Consider the following 24,515-nt stretch of genomic DNA (forward strand, 5'->3'; position numbering starts at 1 on the left):
AATGTATACACATACAGACATAGCATATAGAAATCCTCTGAAGCATTATCTTACCTCATATTAACCCCTACATTTAAGGACCTATCCAAAACAATGATACTTAATTGAGAATTTCTTCTCAATATCTAAACTAGCCCAGCTAAGTGCTAGAGAAATAGTTGTTTTGTTGCTTAAAATAACAGATTTTTTGTACTATTTAAGACTTAAGTACTTATCATTTTTAGCTTATTAGTATTAGACATGTTAAGGCATTGTGTTCATTTCAGACATTAATCCAGTAATAAGAAAGTTACTTGTAACATGGCCTCAAACAAAGTGCTGTTTGTAACAATAAATAACCTAGGATCTGGATAGAACAGATGATCAAGTGACTACTAAATTGTCTCAAAAACTATGCATTAAAGGGGTTTCTAAATAGGGACCTGGTTCCCGCACTTTTATTTTACTGCAATGCCCTGATTAAATTTTAAATATTGATATCTGATTTGCATTTTTCCTGTCGTTTGGAATCTCACTAGTCCATGAATCTTAAATATCAGGAGGAGCCGGGAGATTTCTTCAAGTCTATTTAAAGCCATCAAGCTCTAGGAAGTAATTGGTGACATATCAATAGCCTGTGTGAACTTCCACTGCTGTGCTGAATTTGAGGTCTGAAGTTGAATTGAGGCAACCATTTTAGAGGGGGGGGCAACTCTCAGCTTTTCTGGAATAATATCATCTGTTAGACCTGATCTTGTATTTTAGATTTTGAAGGGGCCTTAAGAGATCAAGCCTATATATTTGGGGTTTTTTTGGATTTGGCGGGGGGTAGGGGGGGAAGGGGGGGAGATTCCTACTCTCAAATTTTACACATGGACTTCTTTTTTCTTTCTGTTCCCTTTTATTTCTTTTGCTTTATTTTTTAGGTCATTTTTTGTCCCTTCATAGTTGCAACTCATTTTATACTTTTCAAACATGTTGTCATGTCTATATAATATTCTTTTTCAATTTTCCTGGAAGACTATGTGTTAACCAAGTTAATCTCCTATAATAATATTTCAAATCTCTCTTTGTCCTTAGTGTATCATCTTCTTTTGCCCTAAAACAGGGCATTTTTTATTTGGCCATGTTCTATTTCTATCTCCCCTATACCCAGGCATCTTTATTCTCAGTTCTAAATTGCTTTTTTTAAATATGTATTTTATTATTTTAAAATTTATTTCTAGACATTTATTGTTCAAAGGTAGATATGAATAATAACTAGTAGAGAACTACATCAGGTAACCTTTACAATAAATGGCTAGAGGGAGAATTCGTAACTAAATGAAGAGATAGAGGAGATCAAAAAGATAGAATAATTTCAGTTATATAAAATTGAAAACCGTTTCTTTCATCAACAAAACCAAGGCAGTGAGATAAGAAGGGAAGTTATTGATTGGGTTGGGGGGGGGGTTGTATCAGATATCACTTGTAAGGATCTAATATCCAAGACATATAGGGAATGAACATAAATATATGACTAAGAGCCATTCCCCAATGGATAAGTGATCAAAAGATTTTTTTAAAGTTCTGAAAAGAACTGCAAACTCCTAACAACCATATGAAAGATTGCTGACCTACTTTTTTATTCTTTCTTACTGGGTCTGGCTCACTGGGTAGGGCATGAGGGGATATCTGCATTTGGAAAAGAAGGTAATGATCTAAGAGAAAAATATATTCATATTTTAAAAAACAAGTTTATGAGAGCACATTGAGAAGTACAGAAGCAGAGAGGAAATGACAAAAATAAATTACAACAGTGCTTTAAAAACCAAGGATTAAAATACGTTATGTCTATGTTTCAAGTTAATCCTACTAGAAATATTACTTGACTTTTGTAATGGCAAGAATCCTAATACAGGTGGGAAAAGAACATTTTGAAAATTCATGAATTGTATTTGTTTTCAGTTTTATTATCAAATTTATTTGTTTGATTCAAATGAGTGGTTCTGCTTTATATTTTAGGGGCCACGTGTAAATTAAAATTATTTTTATTTAGTTAACTTACTTTTTATTACAACAGACCAAGCTCAGACAACTTTTTCAGGTGCTAAGACCTCCAAATATATCATAAGGAATTAATGATGCTGACAAACGAATAGTTTTGACAACAAGATGTCTAAACAACTTCTAATTATTGAATTTTTAATTGTTCCTCTTTCTTATAGAAATTGATCAATATGTCTTTAGTGAGCAATATGTCAACATTATGTTATATTCTCACTTGAAAATGTAACTCTTCACAAAGTAGGCAATGAATAAAATGTTTGCTGTTTGCTGAACAAGAAAACAATGACTGAATAGTTTGAGATCCTTCCTTTATAGTAATAAATCAAAGTCTTCATTAAGAGAGGGCAAAAGAGAGATGAACCCTTGTAAACACATCCTGGAGAAAAGCATTAATTGGTGGTAGAGACAAAAAACTCCAGTGATACTTAGCTGCTTATTAGCTAAGTGCTGAGGCTGCTACTGCTCTCTCCCAACTCCTTTTCTCCTCCCCCTCCAAAGTGTCAGCTTCCCCATAGACCACTCCTGCATAGATGTGAGAAGAATGTCTGTTGTGAAAGAATGTAACCCATTTGTCTCTTAACTTAAAAAACAATTGTGATGCCATATCATAGTCATTTGCTTTTCATTAACTACCTTATTACCAAAAAGAGAGAAGAAACTAACTTTAGGAAAATAAAAGGTTATGTGGCTGATGTTAATAAGGAAAATAATTATAAAATCCATTCAGAAGCAATGTACTAACAGTTACCTGCGACATCACAATGAGAATCATAATGAGCAAAACCAATGGGTTCATGGGCCGTGCTTGAAAAGTCAGTGTTTTGCCTTAGCTTAACATCCCTTTCCCATAAATCCCTCAGCTTTGCTTCACTTTTTACATTAACAGCAGGAGACCATTATCCTGTAACCATGTTCTACTCTGTTGTCATTATCTCTTAATTAGAAAGCTTGTCAATCATGTCAGTCTATTTACTTTTATGTGCAGTGGACATTATGTAGTAGAAGACGAAGAATTTAATTTTCTAACCACATAATCCTTTCCACAGAAACTAGAGCATCCAAATAACCCAGCCAGCACCTCCCCATTCTGGGGCATGGCTGATTCCCATTTCCAAATTGGCATCCTTTTTTTTTTAAGTAAAACCTTCCCCCTGTGAACTTAAAAACATTTTTTTCTTTTTGTTTCAAATTCCATGGTCCTTACTAACCATGTCAGCCTGCATTTTGCTACTGGTGCTTGAGCCAGATAAATGATCCTAGCCTCATTTATCTCCTTTTGCGTTGACATGGACAGTATAACTCATAAACAGAGTCCATTATCTGCCTGGCCAGGCATGCAACAACAGGGACTGTTCCATAATGAATGCTTCCTTTTACCAGCAAATCCTTTTCTATGAAATACCATAAAGCTTTGGAGGACATTCAGCCAATCCAATTGCCCAATTAGCAGCATTTTCTTAGCCACATCAACCTTCAGAGTGATTCTTTTTATTAAATGGTTGATACCTGTACCATCGTAATTGTCCTGGACTGAGGAATAATCCGAAGCAAAAATGTGATGCTGACATTTTAACAAGATTGATGTCTCACATTAATAGGTTTAGAGATGTCTCATGGGTTGTCTGTCTTTTATGTTAGTAAGATTTTCTTTAGTTGTTTATGTATTAATATAAATCTGCTTAATTTCAGCTTAGATATTATATTAGATATATCCTAAATGCTTATTAGCAAAATTAGATATTTAAAAGCAATCTCAAATCTAGTTCAATACTTGGATATATCCGTGACTCCTCCAAGAATGTATGTCTCCATTTATCCATGCCTCCTCATCCTGGAAATCTTCCAGAGGGGCCCATTCAGTTTGCTGGACGCTTTCCTCTAAATCAGTTAACATTTCACAGATAGTAGCAGAGCACACAGGCTGGCCATCAGTTGTCCTTTTCCCTTACTAACTTTCCCACCTTGGTGGAATGTAGTAGAGTACTGGACTTGGAATATAGAAGGTTTGAGTTCAAATCTTGCCTCAGATGCTGATTAGATGTGTCATTGGGCAATTCCCTTAACTTCTGTGTATCCTCACCTCGAAAATGAAGGGATTGTGCTGAATATGTGTTTATCTAATGCCAGCTTTTCTTTTTGCCACTTCTCTTCCACAATTCTTAGTCATGCTGCCATCTGTCCATTTGCTCATTGTGGGCTTTTCCATAGACCTTATGGTGGACTTCAACTTTCATTTTTTAGAGACTGGCCTCTGGTTTGCACCCATATAGCATAAGCAGAATAATATATTTTTGCACAAAAATTATTTTAGGGAAAACTTTGGCATCATCAAAAGCACAAAGCTGTGTTCTAAAGGTTTTCTAGCTTGCTTTCTACCTTCTTTTCAGTTTTGGACCCAGTTCATTACCCATACATAGTGACATAGGGGCAACTAGGTGATGCAATGGCTTGAGTGCCAGTACTGGAGTCAGGAAGACTCATCTTCCTGAGCTCAAATCTGGCTGCAGACACTAACTTCATTGCCCTGGGCAAGTCATTTAAATCTGTTTGCCTCAGTTTCCTCATCTATAAAATAGGTGGAGAAGGAAATGGCAAACCCACTCCAGTATCTTTGCCAAGAAAACTCCAAATGGGATCACAAGACTCAGACATGAATGGAAAATAACTGAACAAAAATTATATGTAAACACACATACACATACACACACACACACACACACACACACACACACACACACACACAACCCTTCCTCTGTCCTCCCAACCTCCACTCACTCACATCCTTATGGGTTCTCCAGTCAAATGAGTATCATGGTCTAGACAACTGCTAGCCTTCCTAACTCATTGAACCCTGGTTCAGAGGAATGTGTATGCTGCATCTTTGACCCTATTCCTGTCTTCTCTAGTTCCAGTGGCTCCCTATCACTTGTAGGATCAAATACTCAATCCTCTGTCTTTGAAAGCTTTTCATAACCTTGGACTTCTTACCTTGCCAGCGTTACTACTACACAACTCTTCTCCATATGTGCCATAAACTAGCAACACTGGCCTCTTTGCTCTTCTTATTCCCCATACTCACCCAGCTTTGTGCCTTTTGACTGGCTAGGCTATTTCTTGGAATGCTTTTCCTAGTCTCCTCCACTGCCTAGTGCCTTCCTTCTAAGATTGCCTTCTCTTTACATAGTGTATATCTTGCAGACACAATCGTTTCCTTCATTAGAATGTGAGCTTTTTAAGGGCAGGAACCATGCTTTTGCCAGAGCTTAGCCCAGTTCCTGGCACATGAATGAACTCTCAAGGTTATTATGTTTCCTTTGTTTCTCAACATCTTACTGGATGGAGAAATGGACGATTATTTAAGGGAAGTAAAAATAATTCAAAATCAAAGCTGGTAACATTATCATGAGGATATCCTAACATCTATATCAATTGTATAAAATTCGATTCTGCTCCTCCCGCCCCACCACAGTATGGCAGAACTAGATTAAATCATAATTGTGAAGTATTTAACAAAATAAATACGTTTATAGTACAAAACAGATAATATTAATTTGTGGTTTTTCTAAGCCAATATTGATTTCTGTTTGAATTTGACACTTCTCTGCAAGATGGAAGATGCTTGTATAATGTTCTACCTGCTTCCAAACTGTGCCAACAGTCCACATGAAGAAGGTCTTTGACAGCAATCGCTTTGACTGCCATTATTAAATTATAGTAGTTAAGTGGCATAGGCAGGTAGGTGGCATCAGACATAGTGGTAGACTAATAGAAATGAAGATCTGAGTTCAGTCACTTTATCTACTTCAATATCAGTTCGCCTTTCTGTAAAATGGGAATAATGCTAGTGTTATAAAGATAAAATGAACTAATATGTGTGATGTGCTTTGCAAACCTTGAAGTTCTCAATAAATTCCAACTTGCATTACAGTAGTGCTTAAGCAATGGTGTCTCCAGCGCCCCAAGTTAGTTGGCAGTAGTAAATCTTTGTTCATTGAAAAATAAAATGAAAATTTTAATGAAAAGAAGTCAATGTTAGGAACAAATGACTGTGCAAAGAAGAAAAATAATAGACATTTAATCAAACACTATATCCCTTTGAACAGCTGTCAAATAATGTTGTCAGGTCTTTGAATTATCAAAATGCCTCACTTTTCCACAGATTACCCAGATAACGTTCATACTATTTCCAAGAAAGGCACTAAGAATCTAGTATAACCTGCCACACCAAGCAAAAGCCTGATTGAAAATGAAGGCAGGTGTGAGCTCACAGATCAGGCATTTAGAAAGCTCATAGCGTTAAGAGATTTATCTGTGCACTGTCTGCCTGCAAATGTGGGGTCCTTGCAAAGAATCAAACACCTGAAGGCTCAAATGATATATGGGCCCAGCAACAGAGCTTTCCAAAGGGGAGGTTGCATCTTGACTAAAGAAAGACCTTGAGGCCAATACCTAACCTGGAAAGAAATTTTTTCAAATGCATTTATTATGGTTCCAGAATTATTTATTAGCTATAGGACCAATGACTTCTTGAGAGCAGATTTCTGAAGAACTGTCCATCTGTGAAAGTCTCTTTGCGGGGAAGAAACTCATACCTTCTTGTGAACGTCAATCACATTTATCTTCCCTAAGAGAAATAATTGAAATAAGCGAAAGAACATTCATTAATCCCCATAAGTATTTTTGCAAACATGGCCCACTAACAAATGCTCTAATAGTTGTTCCCTTTTCCTAGAAATTCACCTAATTTCTGGCTACAACCTAAAGAGAAGTGGTTTTTATTCTCACCTTCCTATTGGTTTAAATCCCAAAGTTCTTTTCAGTAATTAATGTCCTGTCTTGTCCTCCTTACCTGCTGTTTAGTTCTTGACTGATATTGCGCCTTTGCTAAGGCCTTAAATAAAAGTATTGAATCAATCATTGATCTAGATAACTATTTTGAACATTTTATCTCAATGATCTTTTCTTGAATAATATTTCATTTCTCCCATATAACACGTGAAAATGATTTTTGACATTCATTTTTTAAAGTTCTGAGTTCCACATTTTCTCCCTTCTTTTGACTCTCCTTCCCTCCCTGAGAAGGTAAGCAGTAGATTTTACATGTGCACTCATGTAAAATGTTTTTCTATATGAGTCATTTTGTGGAAGAGACCTCAAAAAAATAGAAAGAAAATGGAACGTAGTATATTTCAGTCTGCATTCAGACTCCATCAATCCTTTCTAGTCCTTACGATGGGAAAAAGCCTCTGAAGCATTTTGGGGGTCTGGTGACAGAATCTCAGGACTAAAAGTGACCTTTAGAAATGTTCTGCCTACCCCCCACACCACAACTATACAGTTATCCTGCAGTTATGAGAACTTAGGGTCAAAACAGAGAAATGCCTTGACCAGGGGCACATGCCTGAGGAATCAATGGGAAAAGGGACTCAAATTCAGGTCTCCAAACTCCAAGTCCTATATCTGCACTCATACTGCATGACCTCTTCATCTCAGGGCAATGGGCAGCTTATCCAGTACTATTTCACATGAGTGAAACAACCTCAGCTCTAATACAAAAGGATCAGTCACACATCTGTCACACAGGTGGAGACTTTTGAATGCATTCAACTCCTCAACCTTATAACTTTTTTCTCGCTTTCAAATTAGGTTTTAAGCAAACTAATTTCTTGGCAGGAATGCTGCCAAGAGTTTGCATTGAGTAGCATCAGGAAAATTATAAGACTACAGGAATTGTGAAGATCAATGAACTGTTTTCATTATTCTCCTCCTTTAATTTCACCTTAGCAAAAGGGTTTCTTTCTCTATGTCTTAATGCCAGAAAAGGTGTTATAACATAACTAATATTAGTCTTAAAGCATGATGATGACAAAATTAGAGTATGACATCATCATAGTTGTGCCCTTTCAGTTGTTAGTCAATTGAAAATGAAAATCTGATTTATGATTATAACTGACTACTTCCATGATTTTGGACTCCTTCTGGCAATACAGTAATTCTACAAATATCTAATGAGTACCTACTTTGCATAAGATGAATAAAGATTCCATCCTTGCCTTCATGGGATAATAAGCAAGTGGAATTGAAACAATCCTCAAATAACTGCAGTACAAAGTAGCTCACCAAAAATACCATCAGGCATGGTTCAGAGAGGGAGATCTCGTATCCCCTTTGCAGGATCAGAAGAAGCTTCACAAAGGAGGTGGTACTTCATCTGGATCATGGAAGGGGAAGGGGCTGGGAGGCATCTTACAGTAGAGAGAAGAGCTTGAACAAAAGATGTAGAGATGAGAAATCTTTCAGCTTGTTTCGAGGAGAGTGGATAGTCCAGGTTGTGTGAGGCATAGGTGTTTGAAAAGGGAGGTAGTAAGGGGGGAAAGGCCAAAAAGATGGATTTGGCCATGAAGGGAATTCAGTACCAGAGAAAAGATTTAGATTTAATTCAGTAGAAAAGTGGGAGGTACCATCTATCTTTGAATAGGTGAACTATACTAGAAAGGCTTAAAGGGCAGCTTCATGTTGCTTCTATTAAAGAAGGGAGAGATTGGAGGTGAATAGCTTATTGCAATGCTGTAGATAAGACAGGAGGAGGCCTGCACCTGGGGTACTTGCAGCAGATGTAAAAGGGAGGGCTAGATGTAGAAGTAGAATCAACAGAATTCAGAAAGTGATTTTCATTAGTGCAGTGGAAAGAGCAAGAGAAGAACCTACAATAACACTAAGGTTTCTAGCCTGAGTGATGTGAAGGATTTGAAATATCATTTCCTGAAAAAGGGAAGAAGGAGGACCTAATTAAGGAAATAGTAATGGAATAGAATTAGGAATTCAATCTGGAGCATGTTAAGTTTGAGGTCTCAATAAAATACTAAGGTGGCACTGAGTTTGAAGTCACTTAATTGGAGTATTATTGAGACCATGGCATGGTAAGCCTCTTAGAGTACAAGGCTGAAAACATTTCTATCTCCTTTGTGTGTCTGATAGAAAACTCCATTGAAACATAAGTATAAATCTACATGCCTTTTTTCCATGCTTATCTTTCTTTTTTAAAAAAGATATTTTATTTTACCAATTACATGTAATAACAATTTCCCACATATGTTTTCTGAAGTTATAAGATCCAGATTGTCTCCCTCCCTCCCTCTCTTCTTTCCCCTTCCCAGAGATGGTAAGCAATTTGTTCTGGGTTAAACGTGTATCATCATTATGCTTACCTTTCAAAGTTCACTTAAAGAAACCTTGTTTTCTAAGCAATTCTACCATTAGTGATGAAGTCAGTAGGAAGAATGTCAAATGGAAACAACAGCCTCACAACAATTATAAACCTGGAGGAAAAAATATATATGTTGACAAATATCTGGAAATGTGCTTTTTCAGTGTAAAATGTGTTATTAAATACAAAGATTGGAAGAAGCCTGAAATAAAGAGCTGCTCTCATTAAATGTAATCACTAATGAATATCACATAAAGCATTTACCTTAATGAATGGGTTTTGAAACCAATAAAAACCATTTGATGCATAAAATGGAGAAAAAAGGATAAAAAAAAGCCACTTTAAAATATGAAGACTAGGCAACACAATAAATGCCTTAGATAATAATGGAGAATGACTACTATGACTCAGGATTGGAACAGTTATTTACTATGATTATGGCTCACTCCTTTGAGACCTGGAAATTTTCATTTCTATACAAGAGGCTTAGTCATAGCCATTAGAGCAGAAAGAGGCAAAAAGCTGGTAATTCTAGCTCCTCTGTATTTTTCAACCTTTATGAACTTTACTTTAGTCCTCAGCATCTTGGGTTGTTTTTCAGTTTGGTTTTCGTTGGGGGGTGGGTGAAGTAAAAGACATTGATCTCTCTGGCAGATGGAAACTAAAACTAAGAATGTAATGAATGCATCGAGCGCATGGGGTAATCAAATAAACGAATAAATATTCATTCAAAACTGAAATTATCATTTGATTAAAAATATACTAGATTTTGAAAATGTTCCTTGAAAAGCCAATAATTAAGGCATTGTGTCCTCCTAGTGCTTTTGAGGGGGTAAAAACCCCAAGGAATACTATAAGCGTGGGCTTTGGAATATCAAATGATATCTGGATGCTTCCTCAGTGACAGCAGAGGCATTTCATTATCCATAATATATATCTGGTAGAAAGCAGACTGTGCTGATAGCTATTTGTTTTTCAGAGGTTATTATTACTTTCAAAGGTCAAGTCTGTCAAACGTGATCTAGGCCTAATATTCTCCTCCTTGTTTTTGTCCTAGACCCCTTACACAGTCAGTCTAATGAAGCCTATGGAAATACATTTATAAAAATGCATAAGGTGACAAAGGAAACCAATTATATTTAAATATTATTATTCAGAATATTTAAAAAGCCAAGCTTGTGGACCCTGAATCTGGATGGTTCTCTCAGGAAGCAGGGCCCCAAACCTTCCTTGGCCTATTGCAGCATAGGCCACCAGACAGCTTCTCTGTCTTCCAAAGCCTGGCAAACTGACCATCCCTCTTTTATTGTTTTAATTAATAGATTTGGTCATCACTGACAGAAATAGTTAGGGTTCTATAACTTGGAATGAGTTTATTAGGTCATTCATCAGACTAATAATTAATAAGAGGAGGTAGCCTTCCTGCCTTTATTTAACCATGACTGGAGACTTTCACTTGAAATGTCAACCCTGCTGAAATTCCAGTTATGGTCCCACAAGTCTTGTCAAAAATGGTCTTTCTGGATCTATGGAACTTGCAAAAGCTTTAGTACGAGGAATCTTAGTGCAGAAGCGTCAAACACTCAGGCCTCGTTGCAGTCTACAACACTCTGCAGTGGGACCTGATCCAGATTACAAATACGGTAGAACCTAGATAATATTAACGTTTAGTTCTCTGAGTCAATACACCATCTGCAAGGATCTTTCTGTATGGTTTGAGTGGCCTCTACTGAGTTTGACACCACAGCCATTGGAAGCGGAGCTCCTAAGAAGGAAGGGCAGAGTTTTGAGAAAGAGCCTTTTTCTAAAGGAAGTCTCTAGGGTTCCACTCCCCAATGGGCACTTCCTGATAACTTCACTGATTAGAAAATTCCTCCTCTTCCCTGTGTGTTATCATGACAAATACAGTGAGATAACACATGTAAGGTTCTTTTTAAAATTTAAAGCACTATTTAAACATCTGTTAGAATTTTATAGACCTTCCCTAACCCTAGCATCTTTTTCCATTTGGAAAATAGCTCTTGTGGAAAGGACAATCCCTAATTACTTCAACTGACTGATTTTTTTATCTGAAAATATCTCCTTGGGTTTCTAGATTATTTTCTGTATATTCAAAAATGGTCACACAACTAAGGTCGATTTTTACCTTGAGAAGCCTTAGTATGTTATTCTTAGTTATTGTCTTGGTTTTGTTTTTGCTCTAACTGCTCCATCATCCATTTAGAATTATTGAACTGCATTCCTGTGATTTCTCAGGAATTACTGAATTTGTTAGTTATATTGGATTAGAATTCTTTCTTCCAAGATTCTAGCCACTCCTAGCGTGGAATGATGAATGAATTGAAATAGCAGGTTTATTTGGTATCTCAACCAAATCACGAAAAAATATGAAATACCAAAAAGACACTATTGCTTACTAATTAAATAACCTATCGTATGCCCCTTACTCCTCTGTTATGTTGGCATAAAACCCTGACAACAATGCTGACTGATGTGTGACTATTGTTTCTGAACTTGACAGGAGAGATTGCCACTAAAATTACCTTAAAAATTGATTTAGCCAGTAGAATGGCATTTTACTTTGGGAAAAGATCAACATGCTTTGTGAAACTCAACTACTTGAAAACAATTTGGTTCATGTTTTCTTTTTGTCTTGCAGGGTTTGGGTGCAACAGGGATAAGCAGACCCACAGAAACTGTTAGCACCATGGACCAAACAACCCAGGTGGAACCAGAGGGATTCTTTCATTCTTCCATGCCTGGACAACATAGGCCAAGGTAAACCTCACTGGCTGCTGGCTCTTCATTTTTAAAATATCATTAATTTTATTTTTCGTTCAAGTTTTATTTTTATTTTTAGAACTGAATTTTTTCTTTCCCACCTCTGACTTCCCTCCTCTTTTCCACATTGAAAAAAAAAATAAACGAGAAAAACTAAAGCAGTTGCAAACACGTCTAATAAAACAAAACTGAGACTGGTATTAAGGAAAACTCTATAGCTAGATTAGAATAGAGAACCAATTCCCTTAGATCTTTTTCTCCCTCCCAACGTGCATGATACCCAGAGCCAGAAATCCTCTGCCTGATAGCACATCAAGGTGGACCAGGAACCACAAAGTGATGTGGTACAAAGACATGCTATGATCATTCAACCACATGTAGTTTTCCTGATAAATAAGTGAAATTAGGCAAAATACAATATCTATGCCCCTAGACTTGTCTCTTTAGTTTATAAGTAGGTTATTGAAATCCACTTACTCCTTTCATAGACAAATGGATAGGAAAAGCAGGTTTTCTTATCACCTGCTCCGATAGTTGGCCTCATAAGTAGCACAGTTGAGTAGCTCTTCTTTTCAAGAGCTACTACTGCAAAGCTCATCTGCTCCAAGCATGGATAGTTCTCACACTCTTATTGCTTGCTTCTAGAGTTCTGATCTGAAATAAAAGAGGAAATATTTTTCTGGTTATCCTCTTCCTGACCTACTCCCTCACCCCAAATTTCCTAGACTTTAACAGCACATACAACTTCTGTACATGCCGATGGTCAGAGAATATGCGATTGTCATTTTCCCACCAGAAATTAATTAGAAACTGGTCGCTCCATGATTACAGAAGCCTGAAATCATTGGAATTTCTCAAGAAGTATATCTTCAAATCAACATTTTCTCTTGTCATTTTGGAAGTCTAATAATTGAAAGGAATAGTGTTATTACTCTTTTGTTGCCTTTGTAAACAGTTTCCTTTTCAGGGCAAACTGTCAGGACTTGGGCCAAATTAGTATGATTTGAGTTTTGCAAAGTAAACAATGTGCTTCCTTACTGTGATTTGACCCATTTCCGGTGTGGATTTGAGTTAAGCCATCACTCTACCATAATGAGGCTTCTAACCTAATCTAAAGGACATATAAGACATTGTTTTTTTAGCTCTTTGAAAGGTTTACAGTGACTGTATAGATGCCCTTTCACTGACAGAAGTTTAAACAAATACTTGGATGTTTGCTTTAGGGATGACATACCAACAATATCTTATGAAGACTTCAGCGAACCTGGTGCTGGAAGAGCTACTGCAGCCAGACATGTAAGACCTCCTGGCTTTTTCGTGGAACCTGAAACCTTGAAATACTACACCTTAATCGAAAATGAAAACCACCCAACTGGCAATGAGCATCAACGAGGAAGATCTGTAAGCGTTCGAAGAAAGGAGAGGCCTGCTCCCCAAGGTACACCTGAATACTTTTGGACCTTCCAAGGCAGTCTACTTAGCAAATTGATTTAATGACCTTCTGTCACTTCCAAATTGGCATGTGGTCCCTAGATGGTCAAAGTTGATTAGGGGTAAAAAAAAATTGTTCTTTCAGCTATCAAAGAATAATAGAGGATTATGTCATTTGGCCATTTCTCATGGCTTTAGGGGAAAGAAGTCCATTTTACTACAGACTCAGAGGCTGGTAATCTAATCCCCCAATATTTAGTTTCCTTATCTTGAACAGGAATAGGCAAAGAACACCTGATTGAGTGCTTAAGGATCCTGAGCCCATGAAACCAAGTGACAAATTTAGCCACCACAAATTTGGGGTGTAAACATTCATGTAAACATTGCCTGAATGTGATTTTTTATTCAAGCCCTTAAATATCAAAATTAAAATGAGGTTGTCTTCCCTTGGAGATGAGTTGGAAGGTCTTGTAGCTTTCATTAAATGCATACCCTTTTCCCTCTCAGTAGTGCTCTTATCACATAGAAAGTAGTCAGAGTTGAGTATTTCTTTAGCTGTTTTGCTAAGGTAGGTTCATTGCTATAAATAGAATATTGTCACCTTCTTCTGAGGTGCTTATCCTCCTTTGTTGATCTGTTTTCGCAATACCTCTAGATTATAACTCAAAACAAAAAGAAAGCTAAGTGTATACCTCCCCCTCCCTGCCAAAATTTATTCACTTTAAAAGCATTTGGTCTCTGTGGTCTCTGAGCACCAATATTCCGCATAAAATACTCCAAAATTCTTATTTTGATTTTTGTACATAAATGCCTGTGATCCAATTAACCACTGATCCATTAAAAATGAACTTTGCCCATGAACACTAAATATTATGACACTGTAAATGTAAAAATAATTGAAATTTCTCAAATATTTATTGAATGGCTCCAGGGCACATGCCTCTATACTAGAAGCTAAATCATTTACAAAATGAGGTACTCACTGTCTCATTTGTCAAAGAGAGGGCAAAATTTAGTTATGTAGTTTTACTTCTTGGTCAACATTTCAGATTTAAAGTAAATCATATTTCTCTGGATGCTTAATACTTTATACTTGGTGGCAAAGTTTATACAAAATGATGCTAGTGTTTACAAGAGAATACACATATATGTAAATTTCATACATGTCTATTTTGTGTACATATATTAAAATATATTTGTACACATTTCTTTCATTAGAAGTATATAACTCACCCCAATAAAAAGTGCCTACATTTCTTTTTTTAGACTTTATACATAATATCAGAATATTATGTAGCACCATTTTTGTGTCAAATGGGTACAATACTTCTCTATAATATTAATGTACCTATCATAATTATGACATTGCATCTGAGTAAGTAAGAAATTGACGTATAAACTTTCATATCCCTGAGTAAAGTTCCAGGAACCTCTCATTTAGAAATTTAGTTACAGTGGGATGAATTAAATAATTTGAGAAATGACTTCCTGAGCACTTTCTTTTAGAGGAGTAGTGGAGGCTTCCTCTTAGTTTTCACTTTGAACGAGTTAATAAATAATCCCCTATCTTGTGGCCCTTATATTTCTACAGGTAACATTGTTGATGTCATGAGCAAGGTGTCCTGGTACTATTGCAGCTGTTCTTTTGTGTTGTTATTTCTAACAGTGAGAAGGGAATGAATGGATTAATGGATAGATGAATGGATGAATGAATGAGTGAAAGAAAAGGCATTTACTGAGTAGTTATTGTGTGCCAAAAAATAGGGTGGTGACCAGGTGAGTAGAGAGAAGGGGATGGATTTGAGAGTTATTATGGAGGTAGAAATGACAAGATTTGGCAATATCACATATGTGGGGGAGTGAGAACAGCCCTGAAATTTTGAACCTGAGTAATTGGAAGGATGATGGCACCCTGGACAGAAAGTGGACACTTTGAAATAATGAGTTTGGAAGAAAAGATAGCATTGAATATGAGATGTATACATGATTCAGGACTAGATCTCAGAAGAGAGACTATATAAGACTATATCTAGGGGGCAGCTGGGTAGCTCGGTGGATTGAGAGCCAGGCCTAGAGACGGGAGGTCCTAGGTTTAAATCTGGCCTCAGACACTTTCCCAGCTGAGTGACCTTGGGCAAGTCACTTAACCCCCATTGCCTACCCTTACCACTCTTCTGCCTTAGAACCAATACACAGTATTGATTCCAAGATGGAAGGTAAGGGTTTAAAAACTAGATAGATAGATAGATAGATAGATAGATAGATAGATAGATAGATAGATAGATAGATAGAGATGTAGATAGAGGTGCTCTTTATAGCATAGAGATGATTATTAAAACCATGTGAGATGATGAGCTCATTTGGAGAGATTATGCAGTGAAAAGAGCATCCATGAATGAACATTGGGCTCTACTCACATTTAGGGTATATGAGATGGAAGGAATAACATAATAAGTAGGAAGAGAGTCTTCATCAGTATTAAACTCTGAAGACAGCTTAAGAATGATAGAGATCAGAAAAAAGTCATCAGATTTATCAATCCAAAGATCACATTGTAGAGAGCAATTTTAGTTGAATGATATAATTGGAGTCAGCCTGCAAAGGGTTAAAAAATGATGAAAAAGAAATTCGAGGAAAAGAGCAGAGACATTTTTTCTAAGAGTATGAGAAAAGGAAGAGAGAAATGAGGCAAAACTGTAGCCTGAAAAGCTGTTGCAATCTAGTGAGGTTTTTTTAAGCATTGGGAAAAATTGGATAGGTTTGTAGACAGCAAGAAAGGAATCATTAGATAGAGAGGAATTGAAGGTTAAAGGGAAAGTGGATAATTATGAAGGCAATCTATCTGCTGGAGAGGATTGGGGAGGGGCATGGGATCAAGAATACACATAGAATGGTTGGCCTTGGTGAAAAGAAGGGCCACTTCTTTGTCAGAGATTGAAATAAAAGAGAGACTGGAGGATGGTGTCAAGGTGAAAGAGACCTGGGGCTATGAGCTAAGTGAACTGAAGAGATCAGTTTGAGAAAAAAGTTTTCATAGCAACTGAAGATGAACAGATGGCAGCAAGAGAGAAGACCAATCCAAAGTTAAATAGTTGGTTAATGGTAAAGGAAGGAAGTGGAAGTAGTAAATTTCAATCCTTTCTTCAGTTTTAGAACTGGTCAGTGAAGAATTACTGGATAAGAGGATTATGTGAAAGACAGTTTTCTCTAAGCATGACTTGGTAGCCTCAGTAGGTATTTTACCAATTAAGAAAAGCACAGACTTATTAACCACTCCCTTTGGCAGTTAGTCTGGTGAGACCTATAGACTCTTTCTCAAAATCTTGTTGTTAAATGCATAAAATGTAATATATGTGTTTACCGAGGAAACCCATCCTATGGAAACCTTTTTATAAAAAAGTAAGTTCAAGAATCCCAAGTTAAGAATCCGTTTTGAAGTCACTAACACTCTAAGGCATTGAACATTTTCCCCCAACAGAAAAATGTCTGTTCCTTGAATAGGGGGATACTTTCATTTTTGTCCTTGTATCCTCAACACTAAGCCCAGGGCCTTATTCATAGTAGGTGCTTAATAAATGTTTATTTAAATTGAACTGAACTGAAAATGTGATTTGATTTCCGTAGCTTTCTGGGGAGGAAAGGCAGCCTGGTGTCTTGGGTAGAAGGCTAGTCTCAAGTCAGGAAGACTTAGGTTCAAGGCCTGTCCTTGACTTGCTCCTCTGATCATGAGCAAGCCATTTAACCTATCATTGGCCCAAGCAACACTCTGAGACTATAATTTATTGATGCATTACCAATTTGCAACAGCATTTGTAGAAGAAATTTCCGTTCTGGGACTTCTTGCCACTGATGAAATCACAGGTCAGGGCTCCCATCCCCAATTTTCCTCCCAGAACATGTAAAAAATTGTGTTTCAAATAGAGAATGGCAACTTAGAACGAACCACTCAAGAGGCCTGCAGAATTACCATGGACAAGAAAAAATTGAACTACTGTCACCTGCGAGGCACATCACAAAAATAATATCATGGGTGAAAAGTTCTACGATTGCAATTCCTTTGGAACTCCCTGTGTGAAACCAAGACTCCACTAACTGTGTGGTTGTGTTGTTTGTAACTCCAAGAGTGCCTAACACAACTGTGTATTTCCCAGCAATACAGGCCCTTGGGATCCACTAGCTCAGGTTCAAACTGCCAATGCCTATTACTAAGGGTTGTTTAAAGTAGCCAAGTGCTTCAGAATTGACTTCTTACAACAAGTTCTTAGCCAAGTGTTTGGAGAACAAAAAGGAGGCATTTTCTGCATTTTGACCTTGATTAGGAAGGTCATGTGTTCCACAATTATAATAACTAAGCCTTGTTGTTGATGAATATTCGTGATGACCACTAAATCACACAACCGGTTGAGCCTTCTAATCAGTAACTCATGATATTTCTCCATGCCAAGCTACTGAATAATTACCAACATTTCCATAGTCATATAAAGTCTGCAAAATACTTCACATATTATTTAGAGGCTAAACTATAGGAAAATGAACATTTCCCATCAGCAATGATTTTATTTGATATGCATCCATTGGCACTTAAGAGCATCGAAAAGGATCACATCCTTTAAAGAAAACTCAGAGCATGAGTTACCTTTGAGAAATAAGCTACAAAGCATGATAGACCCGGGAGGCAACTAGATGCCTGAGTGGATAGAGTGCTAGGCCTAAAGTCAGGAAGACCTGAGTTCAAATTCAGCTTCAGACACTAACTGGCTGTGTGACCCTGGACAAATCACTTAACATCTGTTTGCCTGAGTCCACTGGAAAAGGAAATGCAAACCACTCTGATATTTTTGCCAAGAAAACCCCATTCACAGTATTGGCATGCTTTGTCCATGGAATCATGAAGAATCAGGCACAACTCAAGGACTGAACAACAAAGGTCAATAAAAGCAATAGAAACCAAGAAAATTTGCTTGAGCACTGGCGTACTGTGGTCTTCAGGGTCCGATACAACAGGACACCAACTATGACAGCACCTAGATCTTCCATTAGCACCTTTTTGCTGTTCTTCAACACAGGATCCAAGCCCAGTAATTTTCCAGAGGCTTGCAGTCCTTGTCAGTGCTTTTCCAGGGAGTTGCAACATACAACCTAATTCTATGTGCAAACTCAGACATCTAAAGAATTTGGTAATTTTTTCTTACCCCCAAAGGACAAAAGGATACATATGCAAATAAGGTTTGTGAAAGAGCCTGAGGTGTCTCATAATTTCCCAAGGTAGATATGCAAACTAACCTCTAATAATGAACCTGGCTTACATAAGGAATAGGCAGAATAAAGGACAGTGATTTCAATGAATCCTTAGCTTCCTTATAGGCCCAGCTCAGTGGCTTGAAGCCTATAATTGTTATTGCCCTCTTCTCCCCTTTCAATTTGCCTAATTTCTTATCTATGTAAATATCATGTGGCCCTAGGAGAATAAGAGCTCCTCCAGATCAGGGACTCTGTGTGTACTTGAGGGGTGTGTGTGTGTGTGTGTGTGTGTGTGTGTGTGCTGCATTTTCAAACTTCAAATACCACTCTCCTAATACTGTGGCTTGTCCATTGTATTTTCTTAAGAACTACTTGTTACATTGATTTGAATAATTGTTTTAGGAGCAAAACAGCATTTCAGTACCCACTAAGTAACTTCCAATTTATTCAATGTATCTTCAGTTTGCACTTCTACCTACAAATGCACCCACATATTTTCTCTTCTCACTACTGGATGTATTTTATCTGAGGGAATAAGATGTTCTTTGCAAAGAACTAGAGAAAAGCTTCAAATCTTCCCTGCGGTTGAATTGTCATTTAAAAACTTCCTGTTTCTGACACAAATATTAGCTCAGAATTTCCTATGGGGGATTGGCCAGAATGAGATTTTTGATCCTAATCAAATCCCTCCCATAAGCAGTTGATTTTATTTAATACCTTGAAAATTAGAAGGTGGCAGGAGAAGATCAAATCCGTGATGTTTACTGTATTTGAGAAATCATAGCTTGGAAATTTATTTCTGACAACTAAGCAGTAGTGTGCCAAAGCATCTGATCAGAAGATGGTAGTTTTGTCGAGTTTCGCCATATTTGAAATTGGATTCCGATTACAGTTTGGAATCATGGCTCCTCGTGCCACATAGGACTGGAATTTTTTTTTCAATTGTTTTGCTAGTTTATTGGTTGTTTTTTTACCAATGTGTATAGGAAGGTTAAACTTATTCACTCAATTGTATTTGATGCACTTTTCATTAATTCATTCCTTTTTTTGCTTTTTAATTCTAGCTCATTCTCAACATTTTGTGTAGAATCTTCAATAATATATCAGCATTTCATCTCATTTTGAAAAATTTTGCTATCCTTGAAACATAGTATTTTCTTTATTATATAGAACTTAATTGGGTATTGTATTATTGTTTGCCTGACATGATTTCTCATCATTTATCTTTTTATCAGTTTTTTAAATGTAATTTGACCATTTTTTCCCATTTCTGAGTATTTTTTGGATTATGAGGCTTGTGAAAACATTTCTTGGAAGTCTCCACTCTCTTAAACAAAAACAAATCCCAAGGGGACTTTAGACAAGATGACTGAGTGTCTAAATCCAGCTTTCCAACTAGAATAGTGCTAAATAAAATTAACCCTAGCAAGTGACAATAGGAAAGAAATGACTCCCTTCTCTCCCTTCCTCTCATAACTCCCTGCTCCCTTCTTTTCCATACCCTCTGAACTCCCTGTTCCCCTTTCTCTTTTCCAGGCCCCCACTAACAAATGAAGGTGCTTTATAGGAACAGAAGTATGCTAACATTATCAAAAGGCATGGGAAAATTTCACCAAGGTTTTTCATTAGCCACTCTAGAGCTTGTTGTTGTCTCATAGTCTCCTCTTAGCAACAATTCCTCCAGATTCCTCCAGACTCTAGAAAGTTGAGAACTTCCATGGAAGAGAAGAGGAGTGGGCTTATATAAATGAGGAACCAGTAGCGTGGAGTTTGCTCTATTATCTGGGATAAAAGGGAAGGAATCTCTGGCAAAAAAGACTGAATTTGTAGTTTTTAGTTAAATTCAACTTCCCCTCAGCACCTTACAGCTCGAAATTAAGATAGATAAACACAGAACTTAGGAGAGAACTTAGGCGAACTGGGAAAAAGCTCCCAAATGAAAAAACTCCCTTTACCAAAGTGTTAGGACATTATCTACACTAGCACTGACAGGGTCACACAGCCAATATGTGGCAGAGGCAAGACCTGCACCCAGATCTTCCTGGTTCTAAAGCAGACTCTTTATCAACCAAGCTACATTGCCCCTGTTGAAACAATATCAGTATTAAATATGTAGTCACTGAATAGAGTAGCAACTAAGTACTTACAGGGTAAGCTGACAATCATAAGAACTAAACACTAAGACACTCATTGAGAGAATACTAGGCCAACTACACATAATAGACCTTTATTGATTATTAATGGGAATATTAAGGAGAATACTTATTTTTCTACATTATAAGGCACTCTTAAAAATTTTGATCCCCTGCTGAAGACTTAAAGAATTTATAAATGCAAAAGGTAGAAACAGGGGGCAGCTGGGTGGCTCAGTGGGTTGAGAGCCAGGCCTAGAGATAGGTAGTCCTAGGTTCAAATCTGGCCTCAGACACTTCCTAGCTGTGTGACCCTGGGCAAGTCACTTAAACCACATCGCCTAGCCCTCACCACTCTTCTGCCTTGGAGCCAATACATAGTATTGACTCCAAGACGGAAGGTAAGGGTTTAAAAAAATTGTTTTTAAAAGGTAGAAACATCGAAAACATTATTAACCGATCCTAATGCAATAAAAATTATAGTCAGTGAAATAAATAATGAACAAAGAAAAGAGACTCAAATACAAACTAAATAATGTCGTATTAAAGGATGACTATTTCAAAGAACAAATTATAGAAACAATTATGAATATATGAATGAAAATGATAAACAACATCTCAAAATTTACAACATAACTAAAGTAATTTATATATTTATACACACACAGGAGAAAGAAAAGACCAATTAACTGAATATATAATATTTTGAAAACCTAGAAAACCAACAAATTAATCATTGTCAAACTTAGATGGTTACATTGCAACAGGAAAAGACAACACATATTTAGCAGTGGTGGTTAGAGAGGAGTATTTTGGTCAAGGAAGTCACAGAGATGATGAGGAGAGTAATTGAGCATTCAGTTGACATAACCTCTCCAGGGATGGAAATGTTGACTTGATTATTGGCGTGTCCCCCAAGGGAGTAAAGGGAGGGAGGAGAGTGAAAATGTCCTGGAAATAGCAATGGAGGGGCCTTGGTCAAGCTAGAAAAGACTCACCAATCAGAAGCTCAGAATGGCATGTACAAGATGGAGTCAAAGTAAATGGAGTCAAAAATAACTTATTAGTACTTACTCTGTGCCAGGCACTGTGCTAAGCACTGGGAGTACAAATACAAGCAGAAAAAAAAGCATTTCCTGCACTTAAAGAGTTTGTAATTTAAGTTTGGGGCAGGGGTAGAAGGGACAACACACAAAAGTAGAGCTGAAAAATGGGGAAGGCAAGTGGGGGTGGAATCCAGAGCATAGGATAATGACATGAGGAATTATTCATTTTGAGCAGATTGAAATTTAGACTGGGAATTAAAAGATGGCTCAACATTAGAAAAACATAATAAATTGTATTAATAGCAAGTTATTAAAAATCACATGATTATAGTGATAGATGTGGAAAAAATCCTGACAAAATAGAGCTCTCATTTATGTCATAGACACTAAAAAAGTACAGGAATGAAAGGCGTTTACTTGAACAGGATTCAAAGTATTTCTCTAAAACAAGAGCTAGCATTATTTTTAATAACAAACTCTAGTAGTTTCCCAGTACGGTCAGATATAAAATAAGACTGACAAATGCCTTCACTACTGTTTGACATAATTGTAGAAATGTCATCAATGAGAATATATCAAAGAGTTTATCTGTGAGAGAACCCATCTCTAGGTGAGTAGAAGCAGCTAGGTAGTGTAGTAGATAGAGCTCTGGGCCTGGAGGGAGGAAGATCCAAGTTCAAACAAACATCCCTTCAGATGCTTACAAGCTGTGTGACCCTGGGCAAGTCACTTAAGCTCTGTCTTTCTGGGTCTCTTTAACAGTAAAACAGGGGATAATATAGTACCTACTTCCCAGGGTTATTGGGAGGAACAATTTTTTGCCTTGTTTCTGGTACATAGTATGTACTTTTTAAAAAAATGCTTGTTACCTTCCTGCCTACACTGACAGATAACTTTTCCAAAGTTGTCCAAGACTCAAAGACTTGCTCATGGTCTCACGCATGACCTCCTAAGTGTCAGGGATGTGACTGCATTATACCATGATGCCTGCTAGGTCTAACAGGCATAAAAAATTGAAACTGAGGGAATAAACATGGTCAAAATGAAGGTGGGATTCTTTCTATTTGCATGTGTTTCTGTGTTTTCCTTAAGGAACCCAAGAGAAACTGTAAACAAGTTAATCAGGATAATAGCTTCATTGAAGCATAATGCAAAAGAAATCTCCAAAAATTATCAACCTTTCTCTACATTTTTAAGAAAGCCCAGGAGAAAGGAAAGTAAATTCCATTGGACATAACACATTAAATATCTGGGAATTAACCCACCAAAACATACATAGGAGCATAACTACAAAATCATTTTTACAAAAAAAAAAAGGACTAAGTAAAGAGAAATTCAGACTACCAGAAGACTTAGCAGAACTTGATAACTGTTTTTAAGCATCTGAAGGACTAGTACCTAGAATAAGGATTAGAGTTGCTCTGTCTGGAGGAAAGAGGAAGGTGGAGGAAAAACCAGCAGTGAAGAGTAGAAATTGCAAAAAGGCCAATTTGAAACTGATCTAAAGAAAAACTTCCTGATAATTGGAACCAGACTGCAAGATATTAGATATTAAATGCTTGGTTTGTGCCAGGCACTGTGCTCAGCCCTGGAGATACAAATACAAAGAAGCAAGCAAGATAGTCCCTTCCCACAAGGAGCTTACATTCTAATAGGGAAAGACAACTCCTAAAGGAGAGCTGGAAAGGGGAGAAGAAAGTTTATTTAACACACAGCAGCTTAGAGTGGAAATGATCAAAACGTGTCATGGAGGCTTGGCTCTGGACAATACAAGGCAAAAGCTCATCCCTCTGAGCTGGGGCAGAATCCAGTGTTCTATGGGAAGGAAGAGAGAGAAGACTGATGACTAGAGCATGGGCAGGCTGATAAGGAGATGATTGGGCTGAAAATTCCCCTGTCAGGTGACCCTCAAGCACCATCCAAGGTGGGAGATAAGAACAGTGGCTGAAGTGTAGGTGGTTGGGTGAGAAGATGACTATAAAAGGTTAGCAGTATTGAAAAGGGCTGCCTTAGGAGGTAATGGTGTCTTCCTTATAGAAAGTGTTAAAGTCAGAGGTCAATTACCACTTGATGAGTATGTTGAAAAGGTACCTCTTTTTCAGTGTTGGACCAGATATCGATTAAGATCTTTTCCTAGTCCTCATCCTAGTCTCTCTTCTAAATTCCCAATGAACGTCTCTGCCTGCCCATAACTATTTCAAATTGGATGTCCCATAAGCATTTCAAACAGCATGTCCAAAATATACTTTATAATCTTTCACCAAAATTAGATTTTGATAACATCATATACTTTATAACATAATAAATTCTAAATGGGCAAATGATTTAAATATAAAAAGTCACACCATAAAAAATTGGAGGCAAATATAAAATTTTATCTTTTATAGTAATAGATAGAAGAAAATGTGTGACCAGACAAGCATAGAAGACATTATCAAAAGTAAAATAGACTATTTTGATTAAACAAAATGTAAAAGTATTCACCCATATAATGTCAGTGTATCTGGAATCACAAGGAAAGGTATAGATTAAGGGAAGATGTATTTGTGTTAAACATTAGACAAAAGTCCAACATTCGATATCAGCAGGGAATTGACACAAATTTGTGTAATTAAGAGTCATTCCCTAATGGACAAATGGTCAAAAGAC

The 24,515-nt window shown here is 37.0% G+C and overlaps 1 protein-coding gene across 1 annotated transcript in view; it reads left to right on the forward strand.

Moving 5' to 3' along the window:
- The window catches only part of LOC123253653 (connector enhancer of kinase suppressor of ras 2-like), a 530,144-nt gene that overhangs the window by 362,386 nt on the left and 143,243 nt on the right, over positions 1-24,515 (forward strand). Inside the window, 2 exon segments of the mRNA XM_044682811.1 lie at positions 11,895-12,013; positions 13,240-13,454. Coding sequence (XP_044538746.1) covers positions 11,895-12,013; positions 13,240-13,454 — 334 coding nt within the window.

The sequence above is a fragment of the Gracilinanus agilis genome, chromosome X (genome assembly GCF_016433145.1).
Source record: "Gracilinanus agilis isolate LMUSP501 chromosome X, AgileGrace, whole genome shotgun sequence".
NCBI lineage: Eukaryota > Metazoa > Chordata > Mammalia > Didelphimorphia > Didelphidae > Gracilinanus > Gracilinanus agilis.